This window comes from Protopterus annectens, chromosome 8.part0 (genome assembly GCF_019279795.1).
Source record: "Protopterus annectens isolate FY-2018-M chromosome 8.part0, PAN1.0, whole genome shotgun sequence".
Taxonomy (NCBI): Eukaryota; Metazoa; Chordata; order Ceratodontiformes; family Protopteridae; genus Protopterus; species Protopterus annectens.
The window spans coordinates 1,303,817,367-1,303,832,643 of record NC_056741.1 but is presented as its reverse complement, the minus strand read 5'-3'; the positions used below and the strand labels follow the sequence as shown (position 1 = coordinate 1,303,832,643).

Sequence of the window (15,277 nt, the reverse complement as noted above, 5' to 3'; positions counted from 1 at the left end):
TTGGTATCCATTTTGTATTCGTTACATCATAATTAGCAATTCTTAAAATTTGATTAGCGTTTACACTCAAATAATATGCTTCAAAGTTTGGTAGCTCAAGTCCCCCTCTTGTTTTAGGGGGTCATTAATTTCTCATAAGATATTCTAGTTCTTTTTGGGTTCCAGATAAATTTAGCTAGATCTTTATGCATTTGTTTAAAAACTGTTTTTGAAATTGATAATTGGGCAGACTTAAATATGTATAACATTCATGGTAGTATATTCATTTTCACTATTGATACTTTTGCTAATACCGGTAGTTTTAAATTCTTCCATCTGTCACAATCAGCTATTATGTGTTCCCATACTCGTTTAACATTATTGTTATAAAAGTCCTTATTATCCGTAGAGAAGTTGATACCCAAATATTTAATATTTTCTTTACATGTTAACTTCCCATCAGGGCCATTAATGAAAAAGGTTTTGGGGTTCTTAACTGGAAGATATTCATTTTCTGTAAGTTAATTTTATAATTAGAAACTACCGAAAATTCGTTTATGAGCTTTAATATCTTTTCACTGTCCGAAATTGGGGTTGTACAATAAATAATAAGATCATCGGCGAATGCTGACATTAATATTTTATTCCTCTAAATTATTGGTGCATTATGATACAAATTTTGCTTGATATATAAAAATAGGGGTTCTAGATATAGGTTAAACAATAAGGGGGACATGGGACAACCCTGACGAGTACCATTTTTAATCTGTATTCTGTTAGAATAAGTCCTATTGATGTATAGCGTAGTGTATGGATTACTATATAATATTTGTAGTATCTGAATGAATTCTTGGGGCAAGTTAAAATAGGGTAACACATCAAACAAAAACTTTGTCTACTCTATCAAATGCTTTCTGGGCATCTGTTATAAGAGCATAGATATTAAAGTTGTTTTGTTTAGCATACGTCATCATATTATGCAGTGTAAGTGTGCTATCGCTAGTTTGTCTAGTTGCCATAAATCCAGCTTGTTCCTTAGAAATTAGATATATCAAAACCTTCTTTAGTCTCGATGCTTTACTTGATGTTAAAACCTAACACTTTTTATTGGTATTGTTGTTCTAGTCTCAGGGGTTTGGAATAGTTTGCAACAATATAGGCAACCTAGTTTTTTATAGACTTAAGAGATAGTTTGGGATATGTGCTTGTATTTAAGTTGGTGATCAATAGTGATGCCTAAGAGATTAACCTCAGTTACTGGAGTGATGAGGGTGCTATTGGTAGACATGATGGTAAAGGTGGCATTGCAGTGTTTGGTTGGGTGGAATAGTATTAGCTGTGTTTTTTTTGGGGGGGGGGTTAGTTTTATTTGGTAGTTGTTTAGCCAGTTCTCTACCTCAGTGAAGGATTCTTGGGCTTTACTTTGAAGTAATTGGATGTATGTTGCTGAGCAGATTAGGGTAGTGTCATCCGCATACTGGACAATGTTGGCTTTAGTGGTAGCTAGGTGGAGATTATTTGTAAATATGTTGAAGAGAAGGGGGCCAAGGATTGAACCTTGTGGGACACCACATGTGACATGGAGTGGGGGGGGGAGTTGCCCCATTTGACAGATTGTGACCGATTGTTTAGGTAACTGTTAAACCATTGTAGAGTGGGGTCATCAAGGTTGAGTTCTGCTAGACAGGTGAGGAGTTTGTTATGGGAAACTGTATCAAATGCCTTGGATAGGTCTAAGAAGGTGGCAGAGACCAGCTTTCCTTGGTTCCTGTGCGAGTTTATGGTATTGGAAAAGTTAATTAGGGCAGTGTTGGTGCTATGGGAAGGTCTGAATCCATGTTGGGTTTTAGTTAGAAGGTTGTTGGTTAGCAGGTGGGTAAGGAGTTGGTGGTGGATACATTCTTCTAGAATTTTTGAGAGAGGTGATAGGATTGCAGTGGAACGGTAGTTGGAGAGGTCAGTAGATCATATCATCCCCCCTTGTGGATGGGATGATGTGAGGTTTTCCATAATGAAGGAATAGTATGCAGGGCGATAGATCTGTTAATAAGTAGGGAGACAGGGTAGGCAATGGCCTTGGATGCAATTTGTAGATATTTCGCTGGAAGACTGCTGGCAGCTAGGGTGGTAGGTTTGAGTTTAGCTAAGAGATTTTGAATGGTAGATGTTGGTACTGGGGTGTGTGTGAAGGGGGTGGAGTTAGTCTGGTAGTTTAAGGGTTGAGGTTGGATTGTGGGTGATATTGCACTTACCAGGTATGTATAACACATTAGTCTTGTCATGTACTAATTTTTTTCAGCTGGCTGCCATTTCCTTCCATCCCTGATCTACTGAAATTACATGAACATGTTTGCATCTGCCATCTTGATAAGAAGGCTACTTAAAGTGCTTGATGTGATATTGTTAATCCTCGTTCATTCCTTATGCATGGGTATCGGTTCCAAGCTCGGAACCGAGCTGGCCATTTTCCAAGCTCGCGTCAGCTTCAAACTCTCGAGCTAAACTCTTACTCACAATCCCCCTCTCCCTGTTACCTCAAATTTTGTTTGCTGCATTGTCATCCGGTCGTGTCAAGCTACTTCTCTTGAGCTAAGTACAGTCAATTGTTGTTTAATTGCTTTACAAGCTACTTTTCTGTCAGAAAAATTGATATTTTATTGTCTCTTACCCTATCGCATCTAGCGTTCATAATTTCCTCAGGTTTTTCTGTTTTTTTACTTACTACTTTTACCGCGAGGTATTTTCTCTTTAATATGTTGGTAATCTTTTTACCTTTTCTCTCTCATACCTTCAGGTACTCTCTTGTACCATTGTTGGTACTTTTCTATTAATTAATATGGCAGATAAAAAAGGTAGTCCGGGGTTTAAGCAGTGTTCTGATTGTGGACACAAACTGCCTACTTCTGATGCACAGTCTGTGTGTTTATTGTTTGGGAGCTTCCCATTTATCTGTTGAACCACCCTGTACTATTTGTGAGAACTTTTCTAATAGAACTTTGTTAGAAAGGAAAAACAAGCTGATACTGAAGGAACTTATAAAATCTCCCTTTTCAGAGGCTATTTCTGGGTCGGAGGTCTCAACCCCTCCAAAAGTTCATAAGAAAATGGATGTTTCTACTAAGGCTGAATCCTTGCCTTCGTCCCCGGCTGGGGACTCTCACCAACCAAAACCTAAAAAGGCAAAATTTTCGGCTCCGGAGCTCTCTCAGCCAGCCCCAGTGCTTTCAGTGCCTAGACCTTTGGCACCGAGGCCTTTGGCTCCATTAGTGATTTCGGCTCCGTCCTCTCCTGCAGCCTTCTATATATCGGCACCGAGGGGCTCCTCAGTTCAGACCTTTACCACTGTATTGGCACTGACCGTTCAGTCGGCGCAGACCTTGCCCCTGTCGGTTACGAGATCTTCCTCAGAACCGAGGCCTTTATTGTTGACTCCAGTTTTGTCGGTTCCAGCTTCGGCACCGACAACCACTTCGGCACCGATCCCTGTGTCGGTGCAGACAATTACCTCGGCACCAATGACTTCTTCAATGCTGACAACAGTAGTCTAGTCTTTCTCTGCACCATTGTCCTTGGTGAGGTCTGATGAGATGGGCACCGAGTCTGCCTCTTTTGTGGACAGGCCTGTTTCTCCCACAGTTTCAGTGAGGTTCACAAGAAGCCTTTCCGAACATGATGTGTTGTGGGCCAGGCATTCTTGGCAGGAGGTATCCCACCCCTCAAGAACTATCCTTCCGTGGGAGGTGATCACCCATCTCCAAAGACCCCTTCTTATTCTCCTCCTTCATTGCCTTTGAAGTCCATGGATGTAGCACAGTCTTCCCCTTCTGCAGTTCCTTTTATGGATCTCACTAAGGAACCGCAGTTGCCTTCTTGGCAGGAAAGTTTTGCTACGATCCAGGATGTCAGCTGTGACACGCATAGCTTGCTGCTCCACAGCCATCCAGGGACTCCGGGTCGGCAGGCTGAGCCACTTAGGGGAGGGGTGCCCCCTGTCTTAGACACACACTCCTCTTCGAGTGGACCAGCCTTCCAACTGGAAAAGGCTTTCGCTGCTGCTGGCGATTCTGGACTGTCTATACCTCCACCCTCCTCTGGTATACTGGTTTCACAAGTCGCATCTAGCGGACACCGGGTGCAGGGGCCACAGGACATATTCCCACATGAATCACCTTTTCCACTGTCTTCTCCTGCTGAGGAGGTCCACCGGTAAAGTTTATGTAAGAGGAAGCACATGGACTCCACAGAGGAGTCCCTCACCGAAGACACAGATTTCGATGAGGGGGAAGTATCCCCTCGGTCACCCTCTGATGTATCTTTTGGTGATATCCTCGGAATCCTGAAACAGAGAGGTGACTGGCAGTCCCCTAATCCGACCTCTGAGGAATCTGTGTTCCTGCAGGCCTTTAGTGCCCGGCCCCCTACCTCCTGGGTTACTCCACCTGCCGATGAACATTTCCGGCTCATCGTGCAGTGTGCTTGGAAGGCTCCTGATACCGTCAAAGCTATTCCCCGGAGGCCAGATAAGATCTTGTCACCTCCTGCTTCGGATCTCCATTGGTCCAAAGGTCTTCCTGTGGATGCTTTGGTGGTGGCAGCAACAACAAAAAAGGATCTGGCAGAAGAAGAAAGCCAGACTGTCGACCCGCCTAACAGAGAGTCCCGGGCCCTGGACAGGATAGGGAAGTGCACCTTTGCTTCAGCGACCTTTGCTATCAGGTCTCTGAATTATATGGCATATTTTACCAGGCTTCAGAGGGATCTGGTTTCTGAGCTCTCTGAAACCCTGGCTGGTGCCGTGTCTGATGAGGTCCATGACAAAGTGGCCTCTCAGCTGGCCACCATTGAATCCATATCTAACTCCTCTATGCGATTGATATCTCACGCATCAGAAGGAGCAGCTAGAGCAGCAGATTCAGCTGCGGTCTTGAGACGACATGCCCGGATGCGCTTGTGCAACTTTGCGGAACCCTTTAAATCTTCTTTTCTTAATGCTGCTATTGAGGCCTCCTCGTTGTTTGGGCCCAAAGTTAAAAGCACACTGACCAGATGTGAACAGGACGGTAAAACCCTTTCTGCCGTAGGTGTCCGTTAATCTTCCCCTTAGAGTGCTTTCTCCCGAAACCAAAAGAGTGGGAAGATATGGTTCAGAAATCTCAGGGTCCTTTCCGTGACACACAGGCCGAGTTCTCCCCCAGAGGCAGAGAGGGAAACTCACAGGGAAGACTCCCCTTTCGGGGCAGAGGGGGGCCGCGTAACCAGGGTTCCAGGGATTCTTTCCTTGGCCAATCCTACCAGCGCTTCTGAAGAGCGGCCCAACTCCTTTCCTCTGGAGCTAGTTGGGGGACGTTTCTCCTTGTACCCTTCTGCCTGGCTAACCATCACCACCGATTCTTGGGTACAAAGGATGATAACCAGAGGTTATCATATCTTCTTCGATCTCTGTCCCGTCCCTTCAAAAAATATTCCTGATGTTCCACCCAGTCAAAGGGAAGAAGCAGCACTAGAGATAGAAAAGCTGCGAAGAAAAAGAGTCATCCAAATAGTCCCTCCAGACCAGATAGGATCCGGATTCTACTCAAGACTATTTTTGGTGCCAAAGAAAACCGTGGACTGGAGACCAATTTTGGATCTCAGTATATTGAATAAGTTTGTGAGAGTACAAAAATTCCAGATGGTCACAATACAGTCTATCCTCCCGCTGTTGGAAAAAAGACGATTGGATGTGCTCTATAGATCTTCAAGATGCGTACTACCACATAAAGGTGGACAGGCCATCAAGAAGATTTCTGCGCTTCCGTGTGGGAGCCGGTCACTACCAGTCGGACTCATCTACAGCCCCCAGAGTGTTCACAAAGTGCATGGAAGTTGTCACAGCTCATTGTGACTTCAAGGATTCCAGGTGTTTCCATACCTAGACGACTGGCTCATTTCCACCCCTACCAGACATCTACTGGAAAAAGCCTTGGCATGCTCTCTCCTCATTGCTCAAAGGCTAGGCATAACCATAAACTGGCAAAAATTCAATCTAACCCTATCTCAATCGACAGAATGTATAGGGGTTATCTTGGACGCAAAAAACTGCAGAGCTGCTATTCCAAAGCACAGAATTCTAAGGATAAAGCAACAACTACTTCCAATGCTTTCAAAGCAAAAATCCACAGCTCACTCGGTTCTACAGCTGTTGGGTTCCATGGCAGCCTCCATCACCATTGTTCCCCTGGCCAGGTTTCACATGAGGCTTCTACAATGGCTACTGGTCACCCAATGGTATCCTTTTCAGTATCCCCTTTCAGCCATGATTCATGTAATCCACAGGTGCAAACAGGATTTAAATTGGCGGATGACACACAATCTCTCACAATGGTCTTGTCCCTTCTCCCCCCAGCAACCCAAGACCACAGTGACCACAGACGCCTCCCTGATGGGAGGGGGGGGCTATGTCAGGGACAGACAGTCCAAGGCACTTAGTCCGAACTGGAGGCCCATCTGCATATAAATGTTCTAGAGCTGAGGGCGGTGCTTCTGATGTTGCAAGCATTCCATCCCCTGCTGCCATCTGTGGACAATTGCGATTCAGTCAGACAACATGGCGGTGGTCTGGTACATCAACAAGCAAGGTGTAACCAAATCTTACCCCCTTTGTCGAGAGGCCATGAAGATATGGCAATGGGCGATGGCTACCAAACGTTTTCCTCTAGCAATGCACATTCCCGGGAGTTCCAATGTGATAGCAGACAGACTCAGCAGGTGCATTCTTCAACCTCACGAGTGGTCCTCGAATCCCTTGATAGCAGTGGAGATCTTCCACCGCTGGGCCTTCCTTGCTGCGACCTCTTTGCATCCCCGACCAACTACAAATGCAGCAACTACTTCGCCCTGATTCCCCCTCCGGGACAGCCACCCAGGGACGCTCTAGTCCACGATTGGCCCTCGGGTCTTCTTTACACATTTCCGCCCTTTCCCCTCATTCCCCAGTTTCTGAAGAAACCCTGTCGGTTGAGGAGCAAGGTGATCCTCATAGCACCATATTGGCCTCGACAGATTTGGTTCCCCTTCCTTTGGCCTCACCTACTAGATCGACCATGGATTCTCCATCCAACCCCGGAGTTGATCTCACATCCACAGAACCTGATTCATCCCAACTTGAACAGCCTGAAGCTCATGGCTTGGCTACTCCAATTCCCTTGATTGCCAGGCAGAATGATCTTTCTTTACCAGTACGTGATATTCTCATTGCTTCTCATAAGTCTTCCACTAGAATTACTTATTTGAACAAGTGGAAAAGATTTACCTGTTGGCTTAAAGATAAACAAGTAGACCCCTTTTCAGCATCGGTGTCAATAATTCTAGACTGTTTGGTCGACCTGTTTCAATCGAGTATATCGGCCTCTACCATTAGAGTTCATTTGGCTGCAATTTCTAATTTTCATGACTGTGTCCAAGATTCCTCTCTTATGTCTCATAAATTGTGCAAGACCTTCATAAAAGGTGTGAATCATCTGAAGCCACCTTTTAGAGAACCTATTCAACCATGGGATTTATCATTAGTTCTACAAGCTCTGACAATGTCACCTGTCGAACCAGCCTCTTCATGCAACCTCAGGTATTTATCATGGAAAACCTTGTTTTTGGTTGCCATTACTTCTGCCAGACGTATTTCTGAACTTCAAGCTTTATGTATCAAGAGTCCATACTTGATTTTTCATAGAGATAGTGTTTCTGAGAACTAATCCGTCATTTCTGCCTAAAGTGATCTCTGAAATGTCCATTAATCAAGACATTGAATTGCCAGTTTTCTTTCCCAATCATTCAAACAGAGGAGAGTATTGCCTACATAGCCTAGATATACACAGGCAAATCCGTTTTTACTTGAACAGGACTAAACCCTTTCGTAAATCTGACCAGTTATTTTTGGCCTTTTCTGGACCTAGATTAGGATCTGCTGTTGCTAAGGTCACATTAGCTAGATGGTTGAAGGACTGTGTGACCTTTATTTATGCACAACATAATATCTCATTGCCTACTACCATGAAAGCTCATTCAATAAGGTCGGTGGCAACTTCTGCTGCCTTCCATGCCAGAGCTTCTTTACATGACATCTGTGCAGCTGCAACTTGGGCTACGCCTCATACCTTCATCAATCATTACAAATTGGATTTGGCCTCCAGGGGAAGAGTATCTTTCGGTTCTATGGTGCTCAGGAATGTCCTTCCATGAGAGCCTCCCAGGAATAGAGGTTGCTGGGGACTCTGTCCCATGCGTAAGGAATGAACGAGGATTAATCTCAGATAAAGAAGTTATGTCTTACCATAACGTTCCATCTGTATTGTTGATCCTCATTCAGTCATTACGACCCTCCCTCCTTCCCCCTCCTGTGGTTTCTAGTGGATCTCACCATCCGGTTCTCTTAGGTTATTTGACCAGAGGTAGCCTCTACCTTCTTTAACTTGCAAACTCAATTTGAGGTAACAGGGAGAGGGGGATTGTGGGTAAGAGTTTAGCTCGAGAGTTTGAAGCTGACACGAGCTTGGAAAATGGCCGGCTCAGTTCCGAGCTCGGAACCGATACCCATGTGTAATGACTGAACGAGGATCAACAACACAGATGAAACATTATGGTAAGACATAACTTCTTTTTACTGAGCATCCGTTCTGTTGCATTCCATTTTTGACCACCTGACCTTTAGCGGAAATTAATTTTATTTTTACTTGCATTCTATGAAGGAACTTGAAAGTTTTTATTAGTAAGCAGTTGCACTCCTTTCATTCTGAGTTTCAGTAAGTAGTTACTTTATATCATATTCATTGCTTTTTCTGGGACAGCATCAGTGGTGTAGAGGGATAAAACCCTGACTACAGCCCAATTGACCTGAATTTGACTAGTGGTTTGGGCAGTTGACAGAGCTGGCAGAGAGAATGGGTGGGCCGATCCTGGGTGAGGGGTGCCATCCACATAAACTGCCACTGTTTACTGGGGGTATGACAAGATTGGTGGCCTGGTGGCGTGTCTCAGGCTGACCATGCCACTTATGGATAGTAGCCTTCAGAGCAAGTGTGTGGAAGCATGTATTCCCAATGTAGAGGGCATTGTGAGCCTCTGCAGTGACACAGGTTGCCCCACCCCCATGGTGAGATTAAGTAATTCAAAAAAAAAAAAAGAAAAGAAAATGCTCTTGCTTCCTTTTGGATGCCTGAATGCAGTTCTCACCTTGGTTCCAGGTGAAATTCCTAGAGCAGAAGAATAAATGGGCACTGTCCAGTCAAAGGAGATTTGATGGTCAGCAGTCTTGGGGACAAAAGTAACGTAGAATAAGAAAAAAAAAAGCTCCTTGCTTTTTGTATACGTTTTGGAGGGAGTACAGTGTGCTGTGCCATACTGTGTGTAACTCATGCTGCCCCTTTTTGGGAGGGGGAGGATTCAAAAATGGACACAGTGCTTCATGTGACCTTTTTTTTCCCCTCTTATGCAAATATGGCATATATACTGCATGTCAGTTTTATGTCTTTTGCTTGTTGTAGTTACTTAAAAGCAAAAAAGTGCAGATATTTTGAGAGCTGGTAATGGCTGATTTGCAAACCTTTTCCATGTAGAAATTGAGAACATGTTCCATAGACATTAAGACAGTGTGCCGGAATGTTTAGAGTGTGAATTTTATTGTAAAGTCTAGAACTTGAGTGACTAGTTTGTGGCAGAAGATTTTATTTTTCCCACTAGATGCGTTTCCCTTCTGGGGTGTGGTTACAGCAGCTGTTACCATGTAGTAACTTTAGTAGCTAGAAATCCTGTATGGGTGAGGAAGAAATGATGTAGATGTGGAACTGCTTCACTTGTGTATGTAAATAGAAGGGTGCCCTAATCTGCCATTGACTCTTCTCAATAGGCTTTCATCATTAAACATTCAGCTTTAGGTGCAGTCCAGGCTGCACACAAGCTCACTTAATCTTGTAAAGCAGAGTGGTACAATGTGATGATGATTTCTTGCTTGTAAAATGTTTGATTATATCACATGTTGATTTAATTTACATTTTTAATTTTTGTGGTTAATATAGAACTTTACCTCGGGAGTGTCAGATGCTGTTATTTTCTGCAACATTTGAAGAAAATGTCTGGCATTTTGCAGAGCGTATTGTGCCAGATCCCAACATTATAAAATTAAGAAGGGAAGAACTGACATTGGAGAACATTAAACAGTACTATGTATGTTGTAACAATAAAGAAGAGAAATATGATGCCTTATGTAACATCTATGGTGCCATCACAATTGGCCAAGCCATGATTTTTTGTCAGGTCAGTAGTCTGTATTTACGTTGTTGTTGTACTGGAATGTTGTGCATGTTTTATTTGATAGACTTGCTTGATTCTCAGCCAGCATAAGTGACAAAACTGCTTCTTACTAAAATTCTTTTTTACTTAACAAGGATAAATTGTTGAAGAGGTGCTCTGGTCACAAATGTGGCTCTGAGAAGATGAATACTTAGGAGGTGCTGAAAGTAATATATTGCAGTTTGTTTTCAAGATACAGCTTGCCAGAGACTGCAAACATGTTCTCATAAAGTAATGTGACGTAAGCAGCAATGATAAAAATGCATGTTTATAAATAAATCGCCAAGTAGATGCTCAGTACTTGGAAGTACCTCTGCACAAGTCCATTATCATCTTAGAATCTTGCAGTAGACTACACACATTTGATTTATGCCATTATGGTGCCTAGTCTGTGATAGATCTACAATTTGGGGACCACCTGTCTGAAATCATTTATTCATCACAAAGATGTTCCCCTTATTATTCCCGTTCCAGGTCTAACAGTGGGGACCATCCTTTGTGGTCTACAGTTAGAATTATCCCAACTTTCTCTCCAGTTCATATATCTTTCTGTGAAGTTTCCATGATTGGAAACATTGGTGACACATGACAAAATGAACTGCAGTAGGAGAGCACTCCAAGTAACCATTGATCTGAAGTAGGAAGACTTCATTTGTCTGCAACCTGTGGGATTCGGATCCGACATCGGATCCGAGCCAGCAATTCATAAGCTTTAGGATCCGAGCTCCTAGCTCCTCCCTTTACCCATAATCCCCTGCTAAGCCCTAACTGACCTCAGATTTCGTTTGCCGCGTTCAATAGCTGACAGGAATTTCGAGCTTCATAGCGAAAGGAAATTGGTGACATCTTTTTTGCCTATATTTTTTCTTATAATTTGTCAAAAGTTAAAGTGTGTTTGTTTAGGCTTTCCTCCCTTCCTTAGTTAACCTTCTCGGGTGTTCGTTTAGTGGCTACTTCAGTCTCCCTTCCTCCGGCAGAGAGTCAATCTCCCGCTAAGAAACCGGAGGATAGGGAGACCAGGAGGGAAAAGGAGAGGCACAGAGAGGGGCACCATAAGCGACGGGCTGAGGCCTCTGTCTCGGCCCCGCTGCCTAAGCGTGCTTCCCCTCTGGCTTCTAAATCTCCTCCTCCTCGGCTCCGATCCCCTCAGTTCTCTCCCGGACCAGAGGAGGTGGAGACTAGACCTTCGTCGAGGTCATCGAGGCGACACTCTAGATCCGCCTCGGTGGCCTCATCGAGGTCAACTTTTTTTATATGGGACGCTGATATGGACCGGATGATGAGGCGATTCATCCAGGCCCAGATGCAGATGGGAGTGCTCCTGCCCCCCCCCCCCATCCGGGAGGGGCCTCGACCCCTTTTTTTGCCCCCATAGCTCCTTCTCCGACCCGACTCCCGGGTTCGGAGCTTTCGGAGCCGGGCAGCGTTGGACCCAGGGGTGGGTCGGATCCGACTGGTCGGCGCACCTCGGATCCGATCCCTCCCTTGAGTGCTTCGGGTACTTCGGACCCGACCTCTCGGAGCCATGGGCCTAGCCTCGGATCCAAGGGAGCCGGTGTCTCTTTGACTCCGTCTAGGTCGGAGCGCACCGGTCTCTCGGATCAGACGGTCTCGGCTCCGGTTGTGATCCCTTCGTCGGATCCGAGTGGGGGTCGGCTCTCGGGTCTTAGAGAAGTCAGCTCCCCCTCGGCCTTCGACATTGTGGAGAGGGTTCTGTCGAGGACATCTGGACCCCCGGTCCCTGTCTCGGCTCCATCCCGCACTCCCTCGCAGCTGGGCCAGGCTCCCATCAGCCGGTCTCAGGGACAGCCCACCTCAATGTCCCAAGTGGTTCCTTTGGAACAACTGGTTGCTGGCGAGGACTCCTCAGACAGTCCCCCCGAGGAAGTGCCTCGTAAGCATAAGTGTAAGAGGAGGCATGTGGACTCCCCTGAGTCTATTACTGAAGACACAGACTTGGAGGAAGGGGAGGGCTCCCCAAGATCACCCCCAGAAGATGTCTCCTTTGGAGACATTATGGAAATGTTAAGGATCAGGGGGGGGTGGTCTGCCCCCAAGGCCTCCTCGGACGAGTCTGTGTTCTTGGAGGCATTTGAGGCGGGCCCGTCTACCTCTTGGGTGTCCCCTCCTGCTGACCCTCTGGTAGACCTTATTACCACCAGAGCGTGGAAGGACCCGGACACCGTAGAGCCTGTTCCCAAACGTCCGGTCTGGATTCTTAGTCCCCCATCGGACCGTACACATTGGAGTAAGGGACCCCCAGTAGATGCCATGCTGATGGCTGCAGCCACAAAGAGGGAATTGGCTCAGGAGAGTTCCTCTATGCATCCCCCGAGCAAGGAATCCCGCTCTATGGATCGCATTGGGAAGCGAGTCTTTAGTTCAGCAACCTTTTCCCTGAGGGCGCTGAACTATATGGCACACGTGATCAGGATGCAGCGAGACCTGATTAAGGAATACGCTGCATCTCCCCCGGAGTCCATGTCGGCGGAGGACAACCAAGTGTACTCCACCCATATGGCCACTCTCAGAGCGGTGTCTAATACTTCTATGCGGCTCTTATCTCACGCAACAGAGGGAGCCGCTAGAGCTAGCGGATTGGGCCTTGTTATGAGACGCCAGGCCTGGCTCCGGCACTGTGACTTCGCGGAGCCCTTCAAAGCGACCTTCGCGAATGCCCCCTTCGATGGTTCTGCCCTTTTTGGCAAAACGGTTTGCGAAACGCTTGTCCAGAGCGAAAAGGACGGGAAGACGCTGTCTGCCATCGGAGTCCGCTTCTCAGCTCCCCAGAGGTCCTTCTCGAAGAACCAAAAGGGACAGAAGAAGATGTGGTTCCGGAAATCGCAGCAATCCCAACCTGCTCCGGACAACCAGTCCTTCCATGGCAGAGGAGGACAGGGAGGTCGCCGTCCTAGAGGCAGAGGGGCTCCTAGGAACTTTGGGTCCAGAGAACCTTTCTCTGACAGACCCACGCAGCACCCCTGAGAGGTTACCCGGCTGCTCCTCTCTGGAGGCAGTCGGGGGGGCGTTTTTCGAGGCGCCTGACATCATGGGAGTCAATCATGTCAGACCGTTGGGTGCTTCGAGTGATATCCAGAGGCTATTCAATCCCCCTTCACAGTATTCCCAGATCCAAAACCTCCCCGATGTACCACCCGATCAACGGGAGGTAGCAGCTGTGGAAATCGCACAGCTGCTAACAAAAAGAGCCATCCAACATGTCCCCCGAGATCAGACCGGATCAGGGTTTTACTCCAGGTTCTTCTTGGTGCCAAAAAAGACGGGGGGACTTAAGACCGATCCTAGACCTGTCACAACTGAACCTGTCTGTAACCAAACAAAAATTCCGAATGGTCACCTTACAATCTATCCTCCCCCTTTTGCGGGAGAATGATTGGATGTGCTCTATAGACCTCAAGGATGCGTACTACCACATTCTAATGGACAGACGGTCTAGGAGGTTCCTTCGCTTCCGGCTGGGAGCCAGTCACTACCAGTTCAGGGTCCTTCCCTTTGGTCTCACCTCTGCCCCCAGGGTGTTTACCAAGGTACTTGCAGTGGTAGCGGCCCACCTGAGACTCCAGGGAATGCAGGTGTTTCCATACCTGGACGACTGGCTCCTTACAGCGTCATCAAGGCATCTACTGTGCTCAGCCAGGGACTATTTCCTTCATATAGCCACTCGGCTGGGCATCACCATAAACCGAGAAAAATCTTCCCTGGCCCCGACACAGCTTATAGATTTTATAGGAGGAAGATTGGACACAAGAAACATGCGGGCATTCCTCACTCTAGATCGACTGTCCAACCTGAGGTGTCATATCACGGCCATCTTAGAACCTTCTCCGACTGCAGCTATGGTCCTGAGGGCCCTAGGTTCAATGGCGGCAGCCATCCCACTCCTCCTCCACGCTCGACTACACATGAGTATCCTTCAATGGACCCTCCAGGTCCAATGGTCCCTGCTTTACCTTCCTCTCAACAGCCCGATAGCCATCAGCAGAGCATGCAGGAGCTCCCTGTTCTGGTGGCTCCAGTCGACGGACCTCCTGACAGGGAGACCCTTCTGTACTGCATTCCCCCTAGCCACAGTGACCACGGACGCTTCTCGCCTCGGGTGGGGGTGGGGGGGGGCATTCAGCGGGCAGGATTGTCCAAGGCACGTGAAACAGTTCAGAGACCTCCCTGCATATAAATGTTCTGGAAATGAGGGCAGTGCTATTAGCGTTGCAAGCACTACACAGCCTTCTTCCTGTAGGAACTATTGCTATCCAGACAGACATGTCGGTAGTCTGGTACATAAACAAACAGGGGGGAACCAGGTCCTACCCCCTTTGTCGAGAGGCCATGAGAGTATGGGAATGGGCAATCTCCACCAACCACTTTCTTGTGGCAACGTACATTCCGGGAAGGTCCAACATTCTAGCGGACAAGCTCAGTCGCACCATTCTTTCCCCTCACGAATGGTCTCTCAATTCTCTAGTAGCGAAGCAGATTTTTGCCACCTGGGAGCAACCCTGTTGCGATCTTTTTGTTTCTCCCTCAAACGCCAAATGTGACAGTTTCTTCGCTCTACTTCCCCCATTCGGGGAATCCCCGAGAGACGCCCTGGTGCATGCTTGGCCTCCCAGTCTCCTATATGCTTATCCTCCTCTTCCTCTAATGCAAAAACTATTACAGAAAGCCAGCAGTTTGGGGAGCAAAATGATTCTCATTGTCCCATTCTGGCCTCGTCAACCATGGTTCCCTTATGTATGGTCTCACTGAGTGAATCCGCCCTGGATTCTAGATCCAATTCCGGATCTCATTTCCCATCCTCAGGGGCTTCCAATCCCAAACCTTCACACTCTGAAATTGACAGCTTGGCTGCTCCAGTTCCATCCCTAATCAGGACTCCCGGTATCTCTTCACCAGTGAAAGCCATCATAGTGGCTGCCCATAAACCTTCTACTAGGAAGGTTTATCGAAGCAAATG

At 46.7% G+C, this 15,277-nt stretch overlaps 1 protein-coding gene across 1 annotated transcript in view; it reads left to right on the top strand.

Moving 5' to 3' along the window:
• The window catches only part of DDX25 (DEAD-box helicase 25), a 2,576,846-nt gene that overhangs the window by 2,255,467 nt on the left and 306,102 nt on the right, over positions 1-15,277 (top strand). The window contains exon 9 of the mRNA XM_044080825.1: positions 10,029-10,266. Within this exon, the coding sequence (XP_043936760.1) occupies positions 10,029-10,266 (238 nt within the window). The remainder of the gene's footprint in view (positions 1-10,028; positions 10,267-15,277) is intronic.